General features: G+C 36.9%; 2 protein-coding genes across 10 annotated transcripts in view; both read left to right on the plus strand.

The window, feature by feature from the left end:
• The window catches only part of LOC121861780 (monocarboxylate transporter 10-like), a 56078-nt gene extending 54709 nt beyond the window's left edge, over positions 1-1369 (plus strand). For all 6 annotated transcript variants that reach the window (XM_042359680.1, XM_042359677.1, XM_042359678.1 and 3 more), the window contains one exon: positions 1-1369. In XM_042359680.1, the coding sequence (XP_042215614.1) occupies positions 1-170 (170 nt within the window). In that variant the 3' untranslated portion in view covers positions 171-1369.
• LOC121861779 (monocarboxylate transporter 12-like) lies at positions 652-27094 on the plus strand. Of its 4 annotated transcripts, XM_042359673.1 has the most exons (11): positions 658-800; positions 1002-1443; positions 8659-8780; positions 11434-11681; positions 12599-12772; positions 16203-16359; positions 18449-18658; positions 21776-21867; positions 24850-25069; positions 25311-25563; positions 26755-27094. In XM_042359673.1, exons 2-11 carry the CDS (start codon positions 1425-1427, stop codon positions 26895-26897), a joined length of 1638 nt encoding a protein of 545 aa, XP_042215607.1. In that variant the 5' UTR covers positions 658-800; positions 1002-1424; the 3' UTR covers positions 26898-27094. The 4 variants fall into 4 exon arrangements, with proteins under 4 accessions (XP_042215608.1, XP_042215607.1, XP_042215606.1 ...); XM_042359674.1 differs by lacking the exon at positions 1002-1443 and having other exon boundaries at positions 652-800; XM_042359672.1 differs by having other exon boundaries at positions 661-1443.
• Positions 27095-27985: the final 891 nt, after the last annotated feature.

Genomic DNA, 27985 nt, shown 5'->3' on the forward strand with positions numbered 1-27985 from the left:
GACTTCTGTGCACGACGGGAATGTACTTTGTGCAGATGTTGGACGAGTTTGGCAACAGTCGCTCCTACACAGCCTGGATGGGTTCCCTGGTCAATGCTTTCTTGGAGGTCAGTGGCTCCTCAGATATGTATTTTGTCAAGTCATTGTCAACCTTTTATGATCTGATTTAATCTCTCTTACATGAAGCATTTTTTTAAGTGCAACTCAGTGAATGACATTGTGAGACAACCTTGTTTATGTTTTTATAGCAAATTTGGATCACCTGAAGATTAGCCTCCAGTTATTTCACGTGATTAAGCACCCTAGAAAGGTTAAGTTATATTTTATTAGAGTGAAGGTGGTTAATCTTAAGGTGAAAATCAGTTGGGGCTCATCTTTAGGTGATTCCTAAGTTTCTATACTAATGGAATACTACAGTTAAAGGGTGAATACACACCCCAGACATAGCTGAAGGCACTGTAGTGTGTAAAGATGATAGTTTTATATGTGTGAAACATTTAGGTAGGTTTACCTGCAGGATGTGTATAAACCGTGCGCTAAGTCATGTAAAACACACACACACTGTTTATAGTAACATATGCATAGACAATCCTTCATATTTTCTACTGCTTACATAAACATGTTATTATGGTACAGTATTCCAATATACTTCCCCTAGGTCCTGTCAGCTCAATGTTCATCCAACGATGGGGTTGCCGCTTATCCCTCATGTTCGGATCTTTCTTGATGATGGTGGGGTACCTGGCCTCTGCGTTCGCCACATCACTGGAGATGCTTTTTGTGACTTATGGTTTGCGTAGGTAAGGCATGTCTCCATCCAAGGTGTGGTTGAGAATCCTCATGACTTTTTCACCTCCGCCCATGCCTTTGCTTGTTTGTTTATTTGGCACAGTTGTCTTATACATGTGGAATAGGCATGATAACTGAGTCACAGAGTGTTCAAACCCCCCCTTTGACTTGTTGACCTTGTGACCTTTGTCCTGATGCTTGTCCTCGTGCAGTCTTTATTCCAGGCAAATTATGGTTGAAGCTTAGGAGTATCCAAGGCAGGCTGACAGCTAGAAGATGCTGCCGCATTTTGCCTCAGGCACGTCACAGCTATCACATAGACTGAGGTCACCAGCACAACAACTGCAGCACACCTGCACATAACCACTCTTGCCCTTTTTTAATTGTTTACAGCAATTCAGCAAAATTCCTGGAATCAGTAAGAGGTCAGAAGCTTTTTAGAAGAAGATACCAACTCTTTGCTGAAAAAAACACCAAACTCTTCTGCGCCATCGCTCACATGGTGGCATGATGATAATGATGATCATCATCATCATTATCATGATCTTGATGATGATGATGAATCTTGATGAGGTGGTGAGGATGTTGAGTCCCTACTCGGGGGTTAATGGTCACTTTCGGGAGAAAACAGAGGGATGTGGAGGCTGTGGTCAGGAGAGTATAACAGCATATTCCGTATCCACGGAGGCAGTTTGGAAACAACTGTATATATTATATAATGTGTCATATGTGGTATATCCCCCCAAAAATCTTGACAATATACCAGTATGCACACTTAAATTTTATGTAGTCATATCATAAATGTAATTTCCTTGTGATCTATATGATATTTCTGAATATAACCCATGTGTTTCACTCAATCATCTCATTCACCTTCTCTTTCTCCACTTTTAAATCTTATTTTCAATTTTCCTCCCCATAAGTACAATTGACACAATTTCGGTTTCATCTTATCTTTCATCACAAAAAAATATTTTCTACTTATACATCATTACTAAAGTAGTTTTTTGCAAATAAGATATTTTTTATATTTAAATATATAGGAGCTAAAGTGCTTGTTGCCTTCCAAGGTGCATGGTAACTTAAGGTCACACTACTTGTTCACACCCTATGACATCATGGTCTCTTGGCTGACTATGCTTCTAGCACATTACAAGTCACAGTTACAATTGATTTTGTATTGCACTCTGACATAGTAACACGCAGGAGTGTTTGTGAAGATTAACAGATATGGAAACCCAAACAATATGAATCCGGTTTTGTCAGTGATATATGGTGAAATATAATAAGTATATGCATAGCTTTATAACTTGGAGTAAGACTTTGAAAGGCAATTAATATTGAAGTGAGAGAGAAGTTGACTCACTATAGAACAGGAAGACCAGATATTTACTTCACTCTCTGTTGCTGATTATTCTACCCACATCTCAACTACTTTTCAGTTTTACTAACCTGGAATCTTAAAGAGATCAACTTTTCCACACCTTGTAGGAAGTAGACAATCTCTGTCATTCGTACTACAATATCCCTAATATCACAATTCTAATGTAAAACCTAACTACTGTGCCAATTTGTGTGATAGCATTTCAGAACTAAGGCTTGTCAAGGTGAATATATTTTTATAAACATGAATATTGAAGAGCTTTCCTTTCTCGAGTTAAGCAGCTCTAGAAATACAAAGATAGATGCAAGTAGCACTGACTGTCCTAGTTACATGACCCTTTCGGCTTATTGTTACTCTAACGACGCTTGTGGTAAGAAGCTGTGTACCGACGACTGAAGTGTATTGGGTAGGAGGAGATAGAGAAACAAACACCAAGGTGGATGTGACAAGAATAGCAGAGAATGGGTGCTACTATAGCATGCAGTGTACCAGGATGTTTACCGAGATATATAGTACAGTATTTACACTATAGTGTGCAGTCTACCATGATGCATACATTAAAGAGTGTACAGTAGTCTACTATTAAAGTATACAGGATGTACTGTAGACTGCAGCAGTCTACACCTGTATTTGTTGTTAGGTTATATTAGGTTGGGTACTCTTTGACTTACGACCATGCGGACATACGACCACCGCAGCCGTATAAAATATTTTTCAGATTACGTATTTTCGAGTCCCGACGTTAGTGATCGCGCTGTGTATTGAAAACATTTCGTTTGTATTTCCCTTTATAATGGCTGGCAAGCGTAAAAGTGAGAGTTCTCATGGTGCTGAGAAGAAAAAGAGACACCCATTTTAGATTTTCTATGTATTATTTTCGCATTTTCAACTTACGACTAATTTGACTTACGACCTGGTCGTCAGTCCCTAACCCCGTCGTAAGTTGAGGACTGACTGTATATAGAAATCTTTCAGCAACATAGTTTGTAGCACATTTTTTTTTCGACTTTGATGCTCTTCACGTGAACTCTGGAATGATACTAATTCTTGTCTTCATGATTCCCTGTTTTATATTCTACATCAGTTGAGCTGAGATATTAATGACCTCATTACCTCTGACCATGGAGGGTAGGATTATCCCTAATCTTTTACAGTTAATGGATGCTAGATAGACTGCATGCCAATACACTACAGTGTAAATACTGTATCCCAGTAGACCAACTCCAGCTTGGTAGACTGCATACCATAGTACCACCGGAGAAAGTTTATGTGTGTGTGTTTGTGTGAGGTGGGATGAAGGCTTAAAGAAACAGATACTGTATGGAAATATCTCTTGTGAAAACAAGTCGTATTCGACAAAACATTGGGTGGCTTTTTTCCCCAAGTCCTGCACTTGTTTACACATACACATGTTCATTGCTTATGTATAATAAGAAATACAGTAAATCATTTTTTTTTTAAGATGAAAAAAGAAGAGGTTGTGTAGGTAACTTGCACAAGACAAATTCACTTTATTACTACTTTTTTTTTACTTTTATCCTCTTCGCCACTGATCGGCTCGTTAGCCGCTTGGGCGATTGGTCACGTCTCTGATTACTTTTCCTTTTCATTTAACTTCTTCACCAAAAGATCCGCTCGCTAGCTGCCCGGGCAATCGATCACGTCTCTGTCACGCACTGTTGGCAAATACTGGGCATGCACCGGCTCCTGAATGTACCTGAACCCGCTCCAGTGTTGGTCAAGTCTTGTCTTGAAAGAGCTCACACTTGGTGCCGTCACAACTCTCTCTGGTAGATTGTTCCAGGAGTTTACAACCCTCACTCCGAAAAAGTTTGCCCTCACAGTTTTCTGGACTTGTGACTTCTTCAATCTTGATCTGTGACCCCTTGTGGGGCGAGCGTCCGCCAGCTCCAAGTAAGGACACTCAACTGAGTAGTGCCCCCTGAGATGCTTATACACCTCAACTAGGTCCTCCTTGCCCGTCTGTAGTATAAGAGTAGAAGCTAGGCAAGTTCAGGCGCTCCTATCTTTCAGGGTAGCTGAGGTGTCGAAGTGCAGGCACCAGTCTGGTGGCCCTCCTTTGAACATTTTCAACCTACTGACAGTCCCTAGCATATCTCAGGGACCAGGTGGGGTGACAGTACTCTAGATGGGGAAGCACTTCACTCCTGAAGATCGTTACGAGGGACGGACCTTCTAGATATCTGAACGACCTTCTTATAAGACCCAATAGTTTATTTGCCTGATTTACCTTCTTCTCGCAATGGCCCGAGAACTTCTGCTCATTGTCAACACACACACTTAGGTCCTTCTCACATTCAGTCTCAACTAGTGCAGTTTCTTCATCCCGTTGGGACATATGATACGCCTCCTTACCATTGGTAAGCCCCAGGTGCTTCCTCTTACACTTTGTGACATTGAATCTCAGCAGCCATTTCTTCGACCATTCCTGGAGCCCACAGAGGTCCTTCTGCAGCTCTTCACAGTCCGCTTGGTTCTTAATTTCCCGAAATAACGTGGCGTCATCAGCAAACATTTGTATGGAGGAGTGTACAACGTCAGGCATGTCATTTATGAAACAAACAAACAACAGCGGGCCCAATACACTGCCCTGTGGTACCCCATTTGTGACATATACAGATGACGATTTCGTGCCATTAATCACCACGCACTGCTTGCGGTCATGTAGAAAGTCTTCTATCCACGCTAGGACATTTCCCCAAATTCCGTACCCTTCCAGTTTGATTTTCAGCCTTTTGTGAGGTACACTGTCGAAAGCCTTGGCAAAATCTAGGTAAATATTGTCGATATTACCACCTCGTTCGAGAATATGGGTCCAAATATCTAATACCTTGAGCAATTGTGTTAAGCAGGAGCACCCCGGCATAAAACCGTGTTGACAATCCTTTACAAGGTTGTTTCTTATTAGATGTTCCATTGCGGCATCTCTGATAATACACTCAAGTACATTACATATTATGCTGGTCAGGCTCACCGGTCTATAGTTGTTCGTGGAGTGACGATCGCCCTTCTTGAAGATAGGACTCACATAAGCCACTTTCCATTCACTGGAGACCTTTTGTTCATCCAGGCATTTACAAAACAGGATCTTCAGGGGTTCTGCAAGCTCGTTGCACAACCCTCTTAGCTCTATAGGATGCACTATGTCAGGTCCGGGACTCTTATGGACCTTTAGCCTGGACAGTTTATTTCTAATACCTTCTTCTGTGAACACAATGTGGGTCAGTGCTGTGTCGAACCGTCTGTCCTCAAACGCAGGAAGGTTAGTTGCATCATCTCTTGTGAACACCGAGGAAAAGAAGCTGTTCAATGCCTCAGCTTTATCCTGGTCAGAATCTGCGTAACTACCATCCACCAGCCTCAGGTCTGATACTCCTACTCGCGTTTTCAATTTCGACTTTGCATAGCGGTAAAACGCCTTTGGGTTTGACGACCTCGCTTGCAACCAGCCTCTGGAACTCCTTTTCAGCCCCCCTACACTCTGTCTTTGCTTGGTTTCTGGCTCTTGCATACATCCTCCTGTCTTGCTCATCGTTTGACCCAACCCACGTCTTGAATTTCTAGGTTCTAATGTGACGTGTTAGGCTTGAGCTCACATAATAGAAACATTCTTTATGTAGGGGATGTACAATGTCCTCTTAGAGCAAAAAACAACAATTGGAAAAAAAATTGCAGTTTCGTTAAGGATGATGTACACAAGTTTTTCACATTAATACACAGATTGCATGAGTTGTACTGCACTTTTTTCTATATGATACTCTACCAGTATTTGGTGGATTCTCATGTATATTTTCAGTATACAGTCCTGTACTGTACTTGATGATAATCTAAGCTGATAAATGGTGAAATGATAAACTGAGAGCAGCATGTGGGGTTGAGAAGGCTGTAGAAAACAACTAATACAAAAGTTAGACAGGAAAGTGGAAATGGAAGAAGAATTGGACAGAGTTGATAAGGGTTTGTTAAGTTGGTATGGACCTACAGTGGGAGTGAGAAGTGAAAGATTGGTAAAAAAAAAAAATTTGTAATTCAGAGGAAGATAATAAGAAGGAAAAGGTGTGGAAGAATAGGATGAAAGAAGTAGTAAAGTGAGGGGATGGATATCCAGGAAGCAGCAGTGCATGTGAATGATGAGGGAGCATAACATCAAATGGTTTACAGGGAAGTCACAGCAGGGAGAATCAGTGGGGGAAGGCAAATGAAAAGAGAGTCTGATTTTGCTCTGAAGTTCAGCTACCCTACACATAGTGGGAAAAGGCTGACAAGAATAACCAAAAAGTCTCCTATACAGTGCTGTATGTCCATTAACCACATTCCTTTCCATACTAAATAAGGTTTAAAGTCCCTATCTTGTAATTATATCTGTATATTGGATGGAATTTCCTACCTCAAGATATTTTACATCTTACAATACAGAAATATCTAAGTCAATCTTCGGGGTCAAGGTCTTTCTCAAGGTGGTACTGTCATGAGATGGCACTGGTCTTGCGTTTATCGAGCAGCTTATCATTTGTTAAAAGCCCTAGTGAATGGGTTAATATAGTCATTTCTTACTGCCTCACTAAGCTTAGATACATTGCTTTATTTTTCTACTCTAGTAAGCTTCTATATGAATATATATATAAAGCAGCATGTGCAATTTAGCTCTTGATCTGCATCTCTAATTCACTGGGAGCATGAAATTTTTTAGTGAAAGATGAAACTGATAGTAAAGCAAACAGTTGAGACAGTAATCTTTGAAGTGTTAAATTCCATATTAAGGTCATATATCGTGTAATCTTGGAAAATGTCTGATCTGGAAATGACATTTGAAATGAGAACTTCACTTTCTCATACTGTGTATGAACCTACAGCCTGATGTTCATTATAAATGTACATATTATGATTTATATGAACAAGCACTTCAGTTCTCTGGCAGAGTGCATTCACACACTGACCTCATTTGAAATTATTAAGAATTTCACTGTAGTATTTGATTCTAGTGCTTATAGGAGCCATTTTACCCTATATTGCAGCATCTGCTGTTTGTATCTGATAAATTCTAATAGAGTTTTGCAAACTTGCCAAGTATTGATTGTGCTGATTTTAAGCATACATCTTTATGATGTCCTCTTCAGTGTCCTGACTACCGTAGTCCCTATGTCTAAAGGATGTCCCACTCTTCAGTCATTATCTTTGTTCTGTACACATATATAAAGTATTTTATATTAAACAAAACAAAAACAGAAAAGAACACTAAAAACCAGTGAATAACTTAGTGTTAGAATAACTTCCAATAATTGGTCAAAATCAGGATATTTCATATTAATTGTTTGTCTTTTTATCTTGTCTAGTACTGTATCAAGTAAAATTATTGGGAAATAATGCTTGAATGCCACTTGTTTATAGCACTTAATGGATCACTGTGTAACCTTTTTGACAGTTGTCATTAGCCTGATCAAGCTAATTAGATTTTACCAAAGTTTTGAACTTTTCTTATGAACCTGTGTTGTATAGGATTTATTAACTACACTAACAATATGCAGTACTGTATAAGACCTTAGTGTAGGGCATTTTCATTTTGATATTGTACAATATTCAGACCCAGTCACCTTTGTGTTATATAACATTATTAAAAAATCCCTTTTGCTGGAAAGCATACCACTCCACATAATGGGAATGAGGTGCATTGTAATCAGTTCTCAATGTACTGTATGATATGTACCTGTAATACTGAATTTTTAGAAGGACCCACATTCTCTGTCTGTTATCATATTCCATTTCCAACTAAATTGGGGTCCCTTTTCCAGACCTTAAAGAATAGTACATTACATCTTATATGACTTATAATAAGAACTGAGGACTTAATGTTGATTGCACTAGCCATTCTCCAACAATTTAAGAATATTATAGAATCTTTAAACTTTCTTCCATTCAATGACATTCAAATCCTTCCTTCTTTTATTCATCTTTAAGGAATATTAAAAGATAATCTCTTCTTTATAATCAGCAAATTTTACAAAATACCCCAGTCAAGTTCTCTCAGTACAGTACTTTGTTTTGACCTTCCTGAGTTCCTCTCCTTATCAAATAGTCTTTCCTTAGTCTTTAATCCCCAACACCCCAACACCTTGCCTAATGGTAAATGGTTTTACTTTATTTTGCATTATTTACTACCGCATTCATTACTAAGTCACCACTTGCCCTTTCAGTTTTACTGATTACCTGTGCTCCATTTACCTCTTCCAATATCCTCATTCATATCCCTTCCTCATTGTAAGTCTCTCATACCCTATCCTCTTGTCCACCTGACATCACCACAGTCACTTGTCCTCTTAAGATCTTCAGTTACATTCGACAACGTATACTTTTTTCCACCTCGCCTTTCACTTGAAATTCCTTACCTCCATCCTAGTCTTAAATTCATTTTCCATACCCTTACTACTTGTACATCATGGTCTCATCATTATTTTTTTGTGTTGCAGCATGTGGGATGAACTTTGCCTATTCTGGCCAAATCATCTCCCTGGCACAGTACTTTGAGAAGAAACAGTCCATTGCCACCTCCTCTGCCATGATTGGAATTGGATTGGGCATATTTTTCTTGGTAAGTCATACTGTATTCTTGTGTGCTATTTACATAAAAGGTACTTAAAGAAGAAAGGGTAACTAGAAAGTAAGTAAGTGAATATAAGAAATTTAAAGGGAGAGGATCCTAGAGTAAAACATAACATAATTTAAATAAATTCGTTAATCTCAATTTTACAGATAATAAACATTTAAAAAAAATTCAAGTGATAGATAAATGGGGATCAATACTAAACACTGCTTAGTTGTTTTTCATAAACAAAACTACATTTGAAAATGCAGTACAGTACTACTGTATTCTCACCCAGCCTGTTGTGCTAATACACAATTCATTATTTCTGTTTGTACACACAGCCTTGCTCACACTAGTTCCCTTTGTTTACTTTTCTGAATTTGCAGTTTTTCATCAATGATGTTGATAAATTACTTCCTCTTGGTCCCAGGAGTAGATACATTAGGCTGGGAAGGTGTCGTGCCATGGTTTGAAGCCATTGTCTGAATAGCTGTGTTTAGTTTAGTTGAACAAATTTATTGACAAAGCTTGGATTACAGTTTGCCTATTCTGAGTAATTCAGTCAGGTTTTGACACTGAGGGTGGTATCACTTCTCACTGCCACGCAGGACAGAGGTTCATACACAAAGAAATACATCATATTCAGTAACAGTATATATAGATCAGATTCATGTGGGTGATGTTACTGTTCACTGCCATGCAGGACAGTGGTTCGTACACAAAGAAATACATCATATTCATTAGCAGTATATATAGGTCAGAGTCATGTGGGTGATGTCACTGTTCACTGCCATGCAAGACAGTGGTTCATGTACATTGGATGTCATATTCTAATTGAAGACTAATCAGTGTGGGCAAGCAAATTTGGGATAAACAGCAAGAATGTCCTCAAGCACCCCTGATTCAATGTAGTATAGGGGTAATTACAAAGTTCATGATACAATAAGCCAGGTGGCCTGAAGTCTTATACTGTAGTGTTCAAGTGTATGCTTTAAAGGTTTATCACAAAGTTTACATGCTGAGTGTTCTGGTATTGGTACAGCATTACTAACTTGCCAGATGTGTCTGTATCCTAGCCTAATTCTGGCCACAACTACATCACATTGTCTGGTTCTGTCCTTATACTGGCCATACCGGTACCTCTTGTCACAAAATTTTTCATATTTACTAATGCTACAACTGCCAGGTCTCTGCATTTCTCATTTCTTCTAGATCAGAGTTCATCATTCTGACTTGATTGTTTTTAAGTACAGCATTGGACAGGCCAAGGTCACGGTCAACATTTTCTTTCTTACATGCCTCATTGACCAGTCTATCAGCACGGTCATGATACCTAATTCCAACATGGGATGGAATCCACATAAATTCGATATGAGGGTTGTTCTCATTGGCAGTTATCACATTTCTTTTAAGAGACACTTTGAGAGTCACAGAATATCACCCCACCTCCATTTTCTTTAAGGTAGTCTGTAGCTACGTAAGTAGATTCCAGTTAGTTCATTTTGTGTTGTGCTGGCCCAGCTGTTCAGCCTTTGCTTGTTTGACACTATCATATCTTTTTCTTTATATACTGTATATAGCTATGGTAAATATTCACACTACAGCACAGTACAGTACTACTATGCAAAACAGTTACTCAAGAATACGTGGTATAGAGGTTATTAGACACTAGATCTCGTTTAATTTTATATTCTCACTTTATTTCTGCTCTATAAGGGAAGGGTTCTTAGAAGTAATTTTACTTATCCTTTTTACCACTTGTCAGCTTACTAGCTGGTCGGGCGGTTCAGTCTGTTCTTTGATATCCTTTTTTTTTACCTTTATTGCCCAGTGTTTGTGTAAGAGGAACTTGGACTATCAAGAGCAAATTGTGTCCATTTGCCCCACAAATCAAGTCTGTTGTAAAACTTTTGATCCAGGAAAGGGAACTTGATGAAAATTTCCAGAAAGTTTGGTCACATGATAATGAGTTGCAAACATATCTGAGGTTCCAGTTATTAAAGTAAAAATCACCCTAACCATTAAAAGAATTTTGATGATACCTTATGGAAACTTTAATGCCCCTTGTAGCACTGTGTTGTTAGGAATTTCTGTCCATGCCATCACGGTTGGGGTAAAATTCAAAATCAACAATTTACAGAATGGAAATGTTGTTGAAATGGAATCTCAAGGCACATTCAGATACCTATTTGGGAGAAATATTAGTTAATTTGTTTTGTTTTTGATAGGCCCAAAAATATCATACATACAGTATTTTTACAACTTATAGTGCAGTTCATGTTATGTAGAGCAGAGGTCATGTATTTCTGATTTTTTTGGGTGTAAAAGCAAGAGATGCTGTACAGTACAGAGAATCCCCAGAAACAGAACTCGTCTAAATCAAGGGTTTGCTGCTTTTGAAGCTGAATTAAAAAAAATATTTGTTGATTACCTTTTGAGAGAGAACTCATTAAATTTACATTATTATTGATATCATAGTGTAGTAATTATAATTACCATTGTTAGGGTGAAGTTTTTACTAAAAGTTTATGTAGAAAAATGTTAACGTTAGTTGATATAACTGATGGAAACCTGTAGTTTACTACAAAGTCTTGTTTCTGTAACTGTGTAAATAGTTTTGAAAATAACACGTCATTGATGATTTTTTTTAACTTTGCAGAGTTCTCTGACAGATGTCATTATAAGTGAGTATGGATGGCGAGGGTCCTTCATCTGGAGTGCAAGTCTGAGTCTTCAAGTAGCAGTGTTTGGTGCTCTAGTTTTCCCCCTTCAACCCCTGGCCCAGAGTCCAGCTGACAGTTTGAGTCTCCAGCACCAGACAGAAGATAACCCTGGTTCGACTGTAACACACAGAGGAATTCCATCTTCCAAGAGTCGATATTTCTTTGAGAAGTCATTGAATGACAGGTACAGTTGTCTTACAGGACATTTATACTTAGATAGATTATAAGTCAGTGGAGAAGTGAAAGGAACAGTTCATAACAAACCTCTTTTTACCTTTTTTTGTGGCTTGAGATATTTTCATTGACAAACAGTGATTGATGAACAAAGAAGACCTCATGATGGATCCATTAGTTGATTTTACTTTACCCTTTTCATTACTTGTGAGGTTACTAGCAAGTCAGTTTACTGTTGCACACACAGTGGCAAGTACTGGACATACACAGTCTCTTGCTTGTACAGTCAGCCAAATATCCAGCAACCCCAAAAGATGAACAACATCAGTCCAACTCCAAACACTCTACCTTGTGGCTAATTACTTGTCAATGGCATACCCTGTACATGAGGATCTTATGCCACTGACCACTTCATATTAATTATATTCACAAAAAAATCCCTAATCCATGCTAGGACTTCCCTTATATTCTACAGGTATAGTTTTCAAATTAATGCTAAGCCTTTTGTGAGGTAATGTACTGTCAAATTGTTAATATCAATATTACCACCATGTACTAGGACCTGTGACCATATAGTATCCAGTACAGTACCCCTAGCAGCTGTTTCCAACAGGAAAGACCAGGAATAATTCCATACTGGTGTTTTTTCTTGAGGTTGTTTAATTGTAGATGGTCCATCTAGCACTTTACATAAAGTTAACAATTTAGACATTTGATCAAAGGATTTAGGTATACAAATTTGTTTTTGAAAATTATGTTGTTAGAATTCAGAGGATTTTCTCTTGTAAAACAGATTGATTGATGTAGAAATTAATCAAAATAAGGTTAACTGTGTATCATTATATACTATTTATCTCCTTTTCTTGTACAGATTTATATATATTCGATACAGTACAGTACTGTATAATCAAACATATTCTCTGACAGGTCATTTTCAAGTCTCCGTCTGTCAGCTGCTGCAAGTTATCTCTCCCACTCCATCTTGAGCCTGAATGACTCTCAGTCCAACACCCGACGCAATAGTCACTATGATTTGAGTCTCAGGTCCAACCAACATAGCTTCTGCTCAAGAGGGTCACACTTTGCTATTGGAAGTATAAGGTATGACTTTCACAAGGTATACAAGTACTGTATGAATTTTCATAACAGATAAACTTCTACAAAAATTGTATACAGTAGACTCTCAAGTGCTCACCATTATTAGGACTAAGACTGGGTGATACTCATAAATCACTGATACTGCACTTGTTATATTGAATACAGAAATGACATATGAAGTCAAGACTTTTTTTTCTTCTATCTTGATAATATTTGATGGCCAAGATATGGATAGTTGAGAACCTACTGTATTTCCTCCCCCAAAAATATACAATAGACAAAAAGAATTGAGTGTTAAAGACCTACTTCTGCATGTGCGTTTTTTCCTATCACATCATTTTTTCTCCCTCTCAGATTAGTATTATCTAAATTAAACCAAACAAGAGAATTTTCAACTTTATGAGAGTTCATATTTTGCAAATTTTCAGTGTCTTCATTATTTACTAAGTATATATGGTGGAAACTTGATATACTCTTATGAGCCTATGTGTGCTTGTCAAATCTAAAACTTATTCAAAACTTAAAATTAAAGCCAGCCATAGAATCTTCAAACAAAATATGCTCATTGGCTTTTTCTAAATTATTTTTCTGTTTATGACAAGAACTTCTCTACGTTGTATACAGTAAGTCATATATACCTGTACTTAGGCCTTACCATGAGCTGTTGATGGTTAGCAAACATAAAAGTGTGTATAGCTCATTTAATTTACAAGAAATTGAAACACAGTTTTCAAATAAAGAAAATTAATGCAAATACAGTACTGTACAATAAGATCTTGTATTTTGCGAGTAATATAGACTGGAAAAATTGCGCCAAATTCAAATTCACCAAATGCAAATACATAAACTAATGGGAAAAATAACAATATAAACTGGCCACTCTTCATCAACCTCTGATTTTTCCATTTATAACGACTAACTGATACAAATTCTGCCTTTTTGACTTGATTGTGCTTTCCGGAAACTAGTTTTTAGGCCTTCCTCAAGAAATTTAATCACACGCTGCTTATCCTGCATCGAGTACTTGGCAAACTTAACTACCTTACGATAGTAGTCCCGCTTCTCCTTTTCCTTATTTGGCTGCTTAGGTGGGTTTGTCCCACCCCCACCAGCATCAGTAGGACCCCCAGTAGAGGTAGAGGCCATTATCTTGACTCGACAGGTGGTAGCACCACCCAAAAAAGCACACAATAACAGCCCAGGCGGTCGCTAGGATGGCGCGGGCTACAACGCAATAGTTGCATTCTTGTAAACCTCTTTTACGTTCACCACCAGCAATTCGATCACCAGAACGCTTCTTGGAAACATTCTTCTTACCTTGTCTCTCCGTATTCATCGCTAACACAACAAAATTAGAGAAAATAGCAAAAATCACGGAGTAATTGACAGAAACTGCGCGATTCAACTGATCACGTGATGTAAACAGAGAGCGCTGGTGTAAACCGTTATTAGTCTTCACTGCGAAACATTCTTTTTACTTATTCTTTTCGTACAGTATTTATGGGTAACAGCTAAATTTGCGTTGACAAAACAAGCGTTGTAGCAGAAATGACTGTAACTGGTATGAGGGCTGTGACATCACTCAAGACGGTGGCCAGCATTCAGCTTGCTGGATCTCGCGTTCAGCTGGCAGGATCTCGCGAAATTCATGATATTTTACGCCAAATATAAGACTCGGTTACATTAGGTAGTGCTCATGAAATTCAAAAACGCGAAATGAAATCGCGTGAAATATGAGATCTTTCTGTAGTTATGAAGGTTGTACAATAGATAATGCATATACCTGTACTGTATCTATCAGATTACTCTATTCCTAACAACATATAGTGGAACAGGCACAGTACACCTCCCATGATGTTACGAAAGATATATTTAATGTCAACTCAAGCCATGTGAATCAAGACATACCGGTATACATTACAGCAGAAAAAATTGTATGATATATTTTGCAAGTGCCCCTAAAGGGATGGTAAATTCAGCAACTTGGCATGACAGTACTGTTTTATTTTATATCAGGAGACCATGGACATGGAATTCATGCCAAATGTATGAGGGGAGAGGTAAACCATTGCTTGAGTTGGATAGTGTTAAGATGTTCAGAGGACAGGATAGACTCTTTTAGATAACTGAGTATAAAGTCCCTGTAATCTGTAGAGAGAGATTCAACATAAATGTAATAGGAAATGAAGATGTAAGCCTACTTGAGAGACTAATCTAGATAACTAACAAGATATGAGATGTTAAAGTACTGTAATGAGGAAAAATATATGAATGTTTTTCATACTATTGAAGCTTGAGTGCATGGAGATTTATTTGTTTATATTGTTGTAATTTGCCACCACAACATTTTTGTGAATGGCATACAGCTTTTGGCCTGCCCTGTGTTCACTCATTTGTTTGTCCACTGCACTTAGATTTCCATACAGTAACTTGAACCTTAATGTGTAGATTTTTTTTACCTAGTACAGTACCTTTATTGTTCTGAATACTTTTTATTTTATTGCTTCTGTGTTCCTTTTGGGCATCAGTGTGCCTGTTGTGCTTCCTTACACAGTATATATTTATTCAGCAAAACTGTCATACAGATTTACAATTGGATAGCCATGTTTATAAACTATATGGTTGTACAGTGCAGCATGAATATAGATAATATAGATAAACGGTGCATGTAGGCCATGGGAGCATATAGATTCCTGTATGCCTAGACTGTACAAGTAAACAACAATGGTAAACAGTAAGGCAGTTTGACCAAGGATAACGAACAAAGCTGTCAGGTATTTATTTCTAGGCGGGTCTTTTGCTTAGGCTTATGCTTGGTCTCTAATCAGTAACAGTATGTCTACAGGAGTAAAAATTTTTAATAAAATTCAACAAGCATTATTGCACTTGGACTATCTGAGGCTGGTGGATCACTGCAACAGTACTTGTAAGCTGCATTGAAGACTTCTTTTAGATTTTTCTGTGAACAATGAAGTCATTCCATCAATCTTTTTTACTATACAGTAATACCCATGTCTCCCTTTATGTTATAGTGTGAGAGACCCAACATAACAACTTGAAACAACTACTGAAGAATCCTACTTATATTTTTTATGCATTAATACAGGGGACAGGCAAAGCAGCAATGATGTCTTATAATTTACAGAAAAAAAATATACTGTACATAATTAAGCAACAAGACAAGACAGGTACAGGAATGTAGTAATTACTGTACAGTATATGGTTTTCTTTTTAATGAAAATATAACAGTTTATATACCATACTTGTCTTATGGATGAGTGAACCTTCACAAGAAGAAGAGAGGCCAGGAGCTGGAACCCATCCTTTCATAACTCTGTACTGTATCTCTCTCACAGTTAAGCTTCTGCTGGGGATTATTGCACATCACTCTGCTACCTATGTAAGTTTATTAAATTTTTTATTTTTCCCAAAGGTCCAATGGCTACAGCTTCTGTACTAAGGATTCTCATGCTGAATTGTCCCACTTTGACCTGCGTTCCAATCAGTTCAGCTTCCACAACAAAGATTCTCATGGGGACTTTGGTCTCCAGTCCAACAACCAAAGCTTCTGTTCTCGTCGAGATTCTCAGGTACACTGATGGGAATGACTGAACGATGGGATTACAAGTTCTGGAACAGCTTTTGTAAATATTGAACCCATTTGAAACCTTTAATGTCATGTCCTGAGTATTGAGACACAAAGAGTGTTGTATAAACTCTATAGTGTTACATTGACTATCTGTGCATAGTTATCATGGATCTTAAGAACTTCAGTTGTTACATAGGAAAAACCAACCTTGCTAAATCCATTCAAATCAATTTTATTTGAATCGGCACTTAACATGAAATTAAATTGATTTCCATCAATGTAATAATTTGCAATAACTTCAGCTAAAACTCCATTCATCAGTCAATGCTACAGCGAGCAAACTTGCTTTAAATGAAATGGAAAATTTCTCAGTATTCCAGTCTTCAGAACTAAAACATCAAAGACCTGAATATTATAATGATAAATGAATAGAAAAACAAAGAAATATTAAGGCAAATTTCATATCATTATTGCTGCAATGTCCCAGTGATAACCCCGTGACCTAGAACTGCTTCACTATTTCATTCTTTCCACACACATGATGTGATTGGTTGGTAGTCAACTGCTCCATGTCATTTGAAACTCATCATAATTTAATAAATACCAAATTTTATATATACTGTATATATAAAGCTATATACTGTACAGTGTATCACAGACAGGTGATCAAGTTAGTACTTACTAACACTCTTATAACATTATTCACTTAGAAAGCTCTTAAGTTCTAATGAAGATGAATGAGATATAGAGAAAGCATTTATTGTGGCAAATTCTTGGTAAAGTTGCATCTTCCACTGGTAATCTAAAGGTGGTGGAATTTTCAGTGCAAGTATCATGTCGTGATGGCTATCTTTTATCAGAAAAAAAAATCAGGGTTTGATACTTAGCAAAATCAGTAAAGCAGCCTGTGTGTTAACAAGGTGCATGAGTGTTCCTGATCTGAAACAAATTAAATGTGGCATGATCGAGATATCCAGATAGAAACTGCTCAAGAGGAACAAAGAAACAGGACAAAATTTTTACTTGTACAGAGGTTATCTGACAAAACAGAAAGTATTTCTGATAATGACTTAATACTGTACAAGGTTAAAAGTACACTTATGAAAAGTTTCAATCTAAAAATTTACTGTATTGATCCATAAAGTAAATGAGATTAATACATCAACAAAATAAATGTTATGTTGTGAAATTCCCTGCAGGGAAATTGTAGGGTAAGAATTACACCATGATAAAGTTATGACCTGGAACCTTGGACATATTTTGTTTGTCCATTATCCTAGACTTATTAACATATGTAAGACTAAGCAAGATATCAGCCATTTAATATATTACCTTGAATTTGATGTTAAAAATAAGGTTAGGAAACCTTATTACCTAAGACCTGTAAGAAGTTCCATAATATGAAGGGATGTTGTACAATGTGTACAAGATTAAACATCTTATCAGAAATGTTTGGAAAATACTTCTAGTGTCAGGTCAGGGTTCAAGAGAACTGCCAGAAAGTACTGTACTGTACTGTACAACCTGTGCCCTTATATGTCTATGACATAAATGGAAGGTGCATTGCAAAATTCAGCAAGATATAGTAGGTCATTGTATGAATAGATGTTGACTATTTTGTAATCATAGGTATATGCTTAGATGCAGTTTCTCTTAAACACTTACTGTACCACAAGAAAATTCACTGCAGTATTTTGAAAAATTGGAAATGGGATAATTTTCTAAACAAAGACAACAGAAAATGCAACATTTACAGTTACAATACATACATATATTGTACAGTCTTTGAAGTATTGTCCATTGTGAAAACTGTGTGAAATATATTTGCATGCTGACATGGAATGGTGTTCAAAAGTGAACAAATGAGGTACAGTATTTCTCATGAGTGTTGATGGCAGCAGGAATAACCTACCAGCATTACAGAATTTTTGTAAAGCACATAGAGTATGATGTTGTTGAACATGTGGGTTTAATCATCACTTACTTTTACAGCAATGTACTAGATTCTCTTCAGCTACAATATTTACTTTTAATATTGATATGTCTTGATTTACAGAAATTACTTATGTTTTCCATATTTTTTCTCTCAGGCTGGTGTGAGTGGTATCAAGTCAAACCCTCAGAGTTTCTCCAAAATCTCACAGGGGGACATATATCAACACCTCCAGGTTGAGAGTATGAAGGGAACTTGTTCAGGCCATGGAGGAGGCCGAGCTCGATTTCTCCTGCGTGAGGGTGATTGCGATCTTGGCTGCTGTGTTGAAGAGGAGGAAGAATTCTACTCGAGCAACGATGAAATGGTAAACCTTGGTTCTTTCTTGGGAATCCCTGTTAATTCAACATTTAGAATTTACATTTTTTTTTATTATTGAACAACACATATATGATTGTTTATGCCTTCTTTAATAATGGATAATTATTTTTCCATTAATAATTGATACTATATATACTATAACATCAAAATACATAGTGCCTTATGATAGATTTGCACCATGAGATCTAAGTAGTATGATGTTCATATCCAGATGCTAACAGTATACTGTGCAGTATTACCATATAATCAAGCCACTTCAAGAGTGAAAAATTGGTTTCACAAAAGTACAATACATTACAGGAGGGGCAGAAATTAAAAGTGACAAATGATGAATTTATCTGATGTGTGTATATGCAGTACTGTACAGTGACCACTCGTTTAACGAACACCTCGGTTAACGTAATTTTGATTAACAAACTGCCTTCCATAAGGATCTTCAATTCGGTTAACGAAAAAAAATTCGGTTAACGAAGTTCTTACGAACCGACCTCAACATGTTTTCGCTTGCATTGACCGGGCAACCAGCTTTAGTATCAGTCCGCCAATACATTAATCGGTTCTAGGGCTTAAATTCCTTACTATTTTAGTAAATATCAAGAAGTTTATACTATTCAATAATTTTAAAAGTTTAATATTCAATTTTTAGTCATTTTAACAATTATTGAACATAATTGAAGGTAAAGTGACTAGTTTAATGCGCGGCATCCAGCCTCTTAACACAGCAAACAGGAGTTAGTCTCTCTGTTTTCACTGGAGGTAACATCTTGCTTGAGACTCTCTTCAACTAAACGCTTTTTTTCTGTGTTTCCAAGCAAATTATTGGTCATTTTGAAATATATTTTACATATTGACAATATATAATGCAGTGCAGTGTTGATTTAAAGAAAATAATCTTGAATTACACCAAGAGAGCTAAAATTTTATGGGTGGAATGGTGCCATGGGGTGACTTCTCTTCCACCCCAATGCCTTCTCTTCTTCCTTCTCCTCCACCCCCATTCTAAATCCTATCATCATCATCATCATCCAGGAGCCTTCTACATACACACCTCAAAGTAAGTGAACTTTTCTACCATTTTTGTTGAATTTAGGAAATTTTCGGTGAGCTGGAACCAATTACCCAAAAACCCATTGAAACAATGGTTTCGGTTAACGAACTTTTCGATTAACGAACAACCTTCTGGAACGGATTGAGTTCGTTAACGGAGGGGTCACTGTATATGTACTGTATACTGTACGTATATATTTACTGTGTAAAAACTGCTATATACACAGTCATTTCTTACTTGATATAGTAGATGTGCTCCAGAATAGTACAGTCTCTCCTCGACTTACGACAGGGTTCCTTCCCGACGACCAGGTCGTAAGTTGAATTGTCTGTAAGTTGAAAAGGCGAAAATAATACATAGAAATTCTAAAATGGGTGTCTCTTTTTCTTCTCAGCACCACGAGAACTCTCACTTTTATGCTTGCCAGCCATTTTAAAAGGAATTACAAACAAAAATTTTGTCAGTACACAGCGCGATCACTAACGTCAGGACTCAAAAATACTGTACATAATTTGAAAAATATTTTATACGACCACGACGGCGGTCGTATGTCCTGGTTGTCGTAAGTCGAGGAGTACCTGTACTGTGTTAAATGAAATTGTATTAAGGGAACAATGATTTCCCTTTGAGATACTAGTGTATACTAGTGTATGTATAATAGGATAAAGATGCATGCAGCTGAGAGTGAAGAGAGAGAGGGGGAAGGTAACTGACATGCAACAATTAAGTGCAATGTATTATAAAAGTGGACTACAGTACTGTACATTATACGAATATTAATTTTTTTTAAGAAAACATTATTAAAACAAACAAAACAGACCTAATGCTTTATTCTGTATTGCCTGTGAAATTAGTAGAATGTTTTTTTTTGTGTGTTTGGTGATCAATCCATGTTCTCAACAGCTTTTCTGTTAATTCTATAATAAAAAGACAAGCAGGACATAATTAGGGCACTTTTTTGTGCAGTTCACCAATATGCTGAATCAGAATGATACAAGTCTCTGTCTGCAACATACCAATTCACAAATTAATCTCTCATTTAATACAGCACAGCTAAGATACCATATTAGGCCATAAAAATTATTTTCCCTAATATAATATGAATGTGAAGAAGATACTTCATATAAAACAAGTCTCATGTGGTACATGACACATTAAACTCACCAGGCCATACTCCTTCACTGTATACATAGTTTATGTTCCCATATCATGTACTGTACTGTACTGTACAGTTACTCTCCACAGTATGATAAGATATTGCCATTTGACCAGACAGATTATATTTGCATGAATCTTAATAGATGGATCACTCACACCCTCACACTGTCTAACTGTCCACCAGTATTAAGTAGATACATGACAGTTTATTGCTCACAGTAGATCCTTGCCATTCGTGGGTTTGCGATTTGTGATTTCAACGATTTGTGGTAAGTAGATGGTGGCTAGCTTGCAAGCTTTTTCCAACAGCATGAGTCACCCTATGCTGCATCTGGTGTTGTACTCTCAAAGCTTTTTTGTGTGTGAAATGGCCCCTAAAAGACGTGCTAGTGGAGTGAAATGTAAAATGCCTGACCCTGACAAATAAAGTTGAATTATAAGAGAAGTTAAAAGAGGGGATGAGTGCTGCCGTGGTTGTTTGGTATAGGTATACAGTAGTGCACTAAGGTAGTATAAGTTGCTATTCGTGGTTTTGCCTATTTGCACCATTCCTTGGAACCTAACCCCTGTGAATAACAAGGGTTTACTGTACACTGTTAAAAAAAAAAGTATAATCCAGCAAGGCTTATCCTGGTGTGCTGCTGCAGGTGGCCATGACCAAGAATAAATACAGAATCTCTCTTCGTATGTTGTCATAAATTCTCTCAAAATGTTGTGAAGATTCGATAGATTAAGATAAAAGTTGTACCGAATTTGTAATGAATATGAGCAACTTAACATTGACTTGGTTACTCTATTGGTATTGAATTTTCCTTCGACCAGTGATAGCTGTGGTTCTCAGTGCTCATGTAAGCTATACAGTACTAATACTACACAGTATAATATTTTCCTCCACAGCCCACCCCTCAAAATGAACGAAGGTCCTTATGTATGCTCCTGATTGAGAAGATGAAGCGACGCACATATACTGCTATTAAGAATTTTTCAAGGTAATTTATTTATTTTTGGTATTGTTTGCATAGTAGTGGAACATATGGCTTTGGTTATTCTCACATACCAAATTCTTATATGTTACAGAAGGTATGACTAGGCATAATTACAATACATATAGTATATTATCAATGTAAGGTGTGGTCTATAAGAGTATCTAATGACATCTTTACTTTTGAGTTTCAGTCATCGCTATTTGAGATGTTTGGAAAGTATTTAATGGCATTTTAAATATTTCCATTAAATTCTTTCCATTCTTAGTCTCACTTAAATTCTTGCAGCTAGCACTGTACTCAAGTTGGTTGTATTTTTACCAGACTAACAAACTTTGGCTGAAACTGGTTTCTTTCCAACTTTAAATAACTCCCCAAGAGTAAGTGTATTGGAACAAACACTATACCAAGTCTTCTGCCTCAAAGAAATTATCAAATTGGGGAAACTAAGGATAAAAAATTAATGCCCTGCCCACTCGCCTATGTAAGCGAGATGATCAGCCAAGTAGGACTCATACTATCAGTCACCTGACTTAACCCTTCAACCTAGGGAAATAGTAACCTTTCGTGTACGGGAAATAAATAACAAAAACTAGATATTTATTACAAATAGGGGTTTAAAGTTGCATGTGTAAAGAGTCCATGAGTTTGGGTGGTGAACCAGAGTGGGGAGGAAATAATTCCTGGGGGTCATTGTGTCCATGTTTCGGAGATTTGTTTTATTTGGAGATTGTGTACAGTATCTGTTTTGGGAGCTTAGGTCATGCTTATCTGTTTTCTGGAGATAATTATCTTGCTTGATAAATTTATATTGGAAGGGGAAGATTCCCGGCTAAGGTTTGCAGGATGCAGTGCTCTCCAATCTGTCCACAATACAAATGAAGTTAGCTTGGGAATGGGAAAGTCTTTGTGACTGCAGAAAAGATACCAAAGGCCTTCAGATAGTATGTGTCAAACTTATACCATAAGCAATTTTATTATAAACAAAGGCTTCATATAAGGTAGCATAAAGGCTCTTTAGGAGAAAGTCATAAAGGGTGGCCCGAGAGCTAGGGGTTAGTGAGTACAGTACCTGCATAGTATTCCATTATCCACTCCAAGGAAGGTAGGCAGTATGTTATCTTGAATTAATTGTAACTGCCAGAGGTATTCCATAGAGAATGTACACTCGCAACAAAAAGTATCGGTGCATACTGTAGTGTGAACAATTTGAGACCAGTGATGATAGGTATTGGGAAAGGCGAGTTGTTCCAGCCGTATGTTGGCAGCCCTGTAATCCTGCTGAGCAGCTACTATGGTTGGTCAAGTGAATCAAACCGTTATAAATAAGGTCGGGAAGTGATAAATAGACAATATGAAATATGAGGAGCTCCCTGTTAACAAAATTATTTGTGATACTTGTGAATATTGCCACATTAATTTATGCTACCAAATAAACCAATCAACCTGGTCGTCCTGAGGGGTGGTGCAGCGTGGACGGCCGCTCCGAGACCTGTTATCTGTAGCACCAGTTTCCAGGTATCGCCGAATCCATTGTGCAGCGGTGTTCCTGTGGACACCAACCCGCCGGCTAATATCTGTGACGCCGAACCCTTCGTTATGAAGGGCAATAATAGCTCCTCGTGTTCCCTCTGAGGTTTCCATGTCGTCTGGCATGTGTAGATCTCTGCTGCTTCATATTGCCTCTGTTTTATACCCACATTCACCGAGACCGAACCCTCGCTCATCATTCAGTCGACACAAAGCAACAATCCGAAAAGAGGAAACAAACACACTGATTGTCAGCCATATGGCAACACCTAGTGGGGGGGGGGGGGGTATGAGGATACACTTACCAACCTTCCCGACATATCACAGTGTATACGTATCATTTCGGAAGTCGTCGATCTCACCCTGCACCGATACTTTTTGGTGCGAGTGTAGCTTAGTTGGCTATACTGTATATTTGTAGTATATTTGGCATGCTAGAAAATTCTGAGTGTCATTCTGATAATCTTTAATGAGAATTGGCTAAGAGTGGATTAAAGCCTTTCTCTTTTTTTTGTTTCCCTTGTAATGCAAAGAAAGCAATTTCTGGAAATTGTGCTCTTACTCCAAGTAGTAAATGAGTTCCACACTACTTGTTAGCATAAATACTGTACTGGTGTGAAGGATATATTGCACTGTTGGCAGGTTATAATCATGTTTTTAATGACAAATAACTTTTAAAATTTTTCATTCTGGGGTCATCTGCACCTAGTGTGATTTTGAGTATTAATACTAGGCTTAGTGGGGACTGCTCCCACCTAACCTTCAGCATATATTGCCTAAACGTTGGACAAATAAAAAATTTGGCTTGCATTGAGTCCTGAGCTTGCCATTCCAGATCATAAATCTGTAGGGCATAAACCAGTTCCGAGATCTCTGGTGCTGTTCTTTGTTATGCCTTCATCTACTTCAGGGTACTGGGACAGCTTTATTTGGTCCCTCTCTCTTTTTTCTGAACACCACTCATTCACATATACAGTCTTCCACAAAAGTTCTGTCACCTCTTCTGCTGTTCCACAAACCCAGAGATTCAACCTTGTGAACCCTAAGCAGTAGACTCTGATGCATTATCTGTCCATAATTGGTTCAGATTCACAAATCTGAATCTTTGGTTTTGTGGTTCAGGAGGAGAGGCTTTTGTGGGTGAGTGTACATTCAGGATTGAGGCACGGGTTTCTTCTCTCCCTGCCAACACTTACATAACTTCACCCAATTTCTCATTTTCAGTCTCTTAGGTCAAGTCAAGAAAAATTTATAGATATTTTTGTACCATAGTTTTAATAATTATGCTGTTTGTATCATAAATGTTTGGAGTTTTGAACAGTACAGTACATACTTTTTATTTGTCACAATGTATTTTGTTTTGGTTGTTGATAAAGGTACTAAAGGTTTTATTTAATAAATTAAACACAATTTTATGATTTTACAAGAGCAAATAATTATCACATCTTTTTTGAACAGTTACAGGAAATCATCAGATCATCCCCTTCTGGACATTCGCTTCTGGCTGCTGGATTTTGCTGTCTTCTTTGTGATGGTTGGAACCCTCTGTCTCTACATCATCTACAAGGATTTTGCAGATTCTAAAGGTGTAGGAGATTACTATTCAATGGCTCTCTCTGGAATTGGTATTGGAGATCTCTGTGGTCGAATGTGTACTGGTTTCTTAATGTCCACCAGAGTAAGTTGTATTTCCATTCTGTAAGCTTTTGTGATCTTGTGCTTTTAAATGGGAAACTGCAGATTTTTTCGTTCATGCTCATTGTTTACTTCGTAAATACTGTAGGGGGTGTTCTTAATACATCACATCGTTAAAGCGGAATATTGTAGATAGGGAGATCGTAAATCAGGGGATACATACCTGTATACAGTAAATATAATATTACAGAGTATTTTACACTCTTACTTATTTCTTCTTACAGCTTGTTGATCCAGTTTTCACCTATGGTTTGGCATTACTGTTATGTGCCATTGTGATGATGTGTCACATTTTCATCAGCACCAGTACTCACCTTCTTGTACTAACTGCAATGTTTGGCTTCCTCTATGGGAGCCAGAATGTTCTTATTGCTGTTGCTCCATCCATGGTGTTTGGCAGAGAGAAACTTATTACAGTATTTGGACATATTCTTTTCCTTGGGGGCATAGGAGCTCTCATCGGGGCACCTGTTGCTGGTAAGCATATATCAAGAAACTTTTGTTTCAAATTTTATTTTATTTTTCCTCTTAATATATGTCCCTTTTAGATATCTCTAACTGATTTTGCTACCCTCTATATAGCAGTACCCGAGAAATGCAGTCCATTTGTTCATGCATCTACTGTAACTCGTGAACATATCTTATCACTAATTATTCAGTCAGTTTGACCAAGGACAGCTGACAAACCCATGAAATGATTATTTCCAGTAGAGTTCTTATGCCAGCAGCATCAGGTGTTCTTAGGGCCAGGCAGTCAGCCATCCAAGTACTAACCGGACCTAATGTTGCTTAACTTCACTTGAATCTCAATCTTTCACAGCATGCTGTCTAATGTGTGCTTCTCAACATAAATTTAATGATCACTATTTCCCCACTTTATTTTGATGGAACTGTACTTGGTATGTGGACTTGACCCAACTACATCTTAGACAGTTTTGGTAATCAGTATTCCATCTCCTATCTGTGAGAATTTATGGCCATCTTGTCTTCTTGAGTTACCAGGACCTAGAACAATTGGGTTTTTCAGTCTTACATGTTCTTCATTCCCAATCACTTATGTATGTACTTTGAATTTTTTTTAATGATCTTTATAATGAAAATACTTCTATTGCATAAAATTTTTGCTCTCCACAGTTATTACTGTACTCTGCTAAAGTGGAATGGATCACTTGTAGACTTTTTTCAAGAGTTTGGTGTGTCTTTGATTATTTTCCCAATTGGGTAAATCATCTCACCACATTCCTGTCCATCTTGTGAAGCAGATAGAGCCTCTCTTAAACACTTTGAGATTAGATCATAACTAGGACTCTACAGAAATATTCCAAATCTTAGAAAAAGCCAATTTAACATTTAGTGATGATGGCATTGTAAAAGTTGTTCTTCTGAGTCTTGGTAATACAGATTTACTACTATTCAATATGTTTACTCATTAGATAAGGATTAACAAGAAGTTTTCACCATTGTTAGGTGCTTATTGCCTTAACTAAAGAGTATTAGTTATCACTCATTTCTACATATGACACCTGCTTATTGTTGGGAAGGCATACGGTAAATTATGTTAGTATTCTACATATACTGAAGCTCATACTGTATTTACTGTATTTGTGTATATTATCAAAAGTTATAGCAGACTGCACATGTAATTCTGATAAAATTTTCATTTTACAGGATATATTGTAGATAGCACTGGTAGCTATGATGGAGTCCTCTTCTTCTCTGTGGTAAGTCTTACATTAGGGACTTGTCTCATGTTTATGTGCTACTTCATCCAGCGCAAGAAAGCTGATCAACAACAGGTAGAAAGTGTCTAAGGCATTAACTTGTCACATTTTCCACTTCCAAAGAATTAGACAATAATGGTGTGAAAGCTTATGCATTTTTGTTTGTACAAGAGAATGATCTGTTCGATAACTATGTAGAGATGATAGGATGATGTGCTTAAGATTGTAAATGTAAAGGATCAATATATACAGTATATACGTATATATATATATATATATATATATATATATATATATATATATATATATATATATATATATATGGTTGATAGGGGACCAGATGCATTTCGGTTTTTGAATTTCGGATAAAGGGTTGTCAACTGTGTATATATATATATATATATATATATATATATATATATATATATATATATATATATATATATATATATATATATATATATATATATATATATATATATATATATATATATATATATATATATATATATATATATATATATATATATATATATATATATATATATATATATATATATAAAAGAGAGAGAGAGAGAGAGAGTGCAGTTAAAGTTTCCTTTGTTGAAACAAGTTCTTCAATATGTATTGGAGCAAAGAGTTTGAATACCAGGTAATATATATACAGGGTATATATATATATATAATTCTAAACCAGCTGATAATGTTGGTTCATCTTTACTGTACCTTTTATATACTGTATACTCTCATGTACATACACCTGGCATTAAGCTACACAATAATCAAAAATACTGTAACCTTAAATACAATTTACATTGTACAAGAGTAATGGTTATTTCTGTTTAAGGATCTAATGCTCGACTTTCTGAAAATATAAACAGAATATAAATGTTGGATTTATGCGGTTATGATGAAGCAGAGTTAGAATGCCAATGTTTTGAATGTTACCTGTACGGTATTGATATGTCTTCCACATTGGAGTAGGTGGAGATAGAGTGACTTGGGCTTGTAAAAATCTGTATCATGCTCCTCCCTGTTCTGAGTATGATTAATTGCTGTTACCCATAGATACAGAAGAGGACAAAAATATATATTGTTTACTCGATAGCACATTTACTCTGACAGTTGATAAAACTTCAGAACTGTTATATAATAAGGACACTGAAGATCATCAGAGG

The sequence above is a fragment of the Homarus americanus genome, unplaced genomic scaffold (genome assembly GCF_018991925.1).
Source record: "Homarus americanus isolate GMGI-L3 unplaced genomic scaffold, GMGI_Hamer_2.0 scaffold8148, whole genome shotgun sequence".
NCBI classification, from domain to species: Eukaryota; Metazoa; Arthropoda; class Malacostraca; order Decapoda; family Nephropidae; genus Homarus; species Homarus americanus.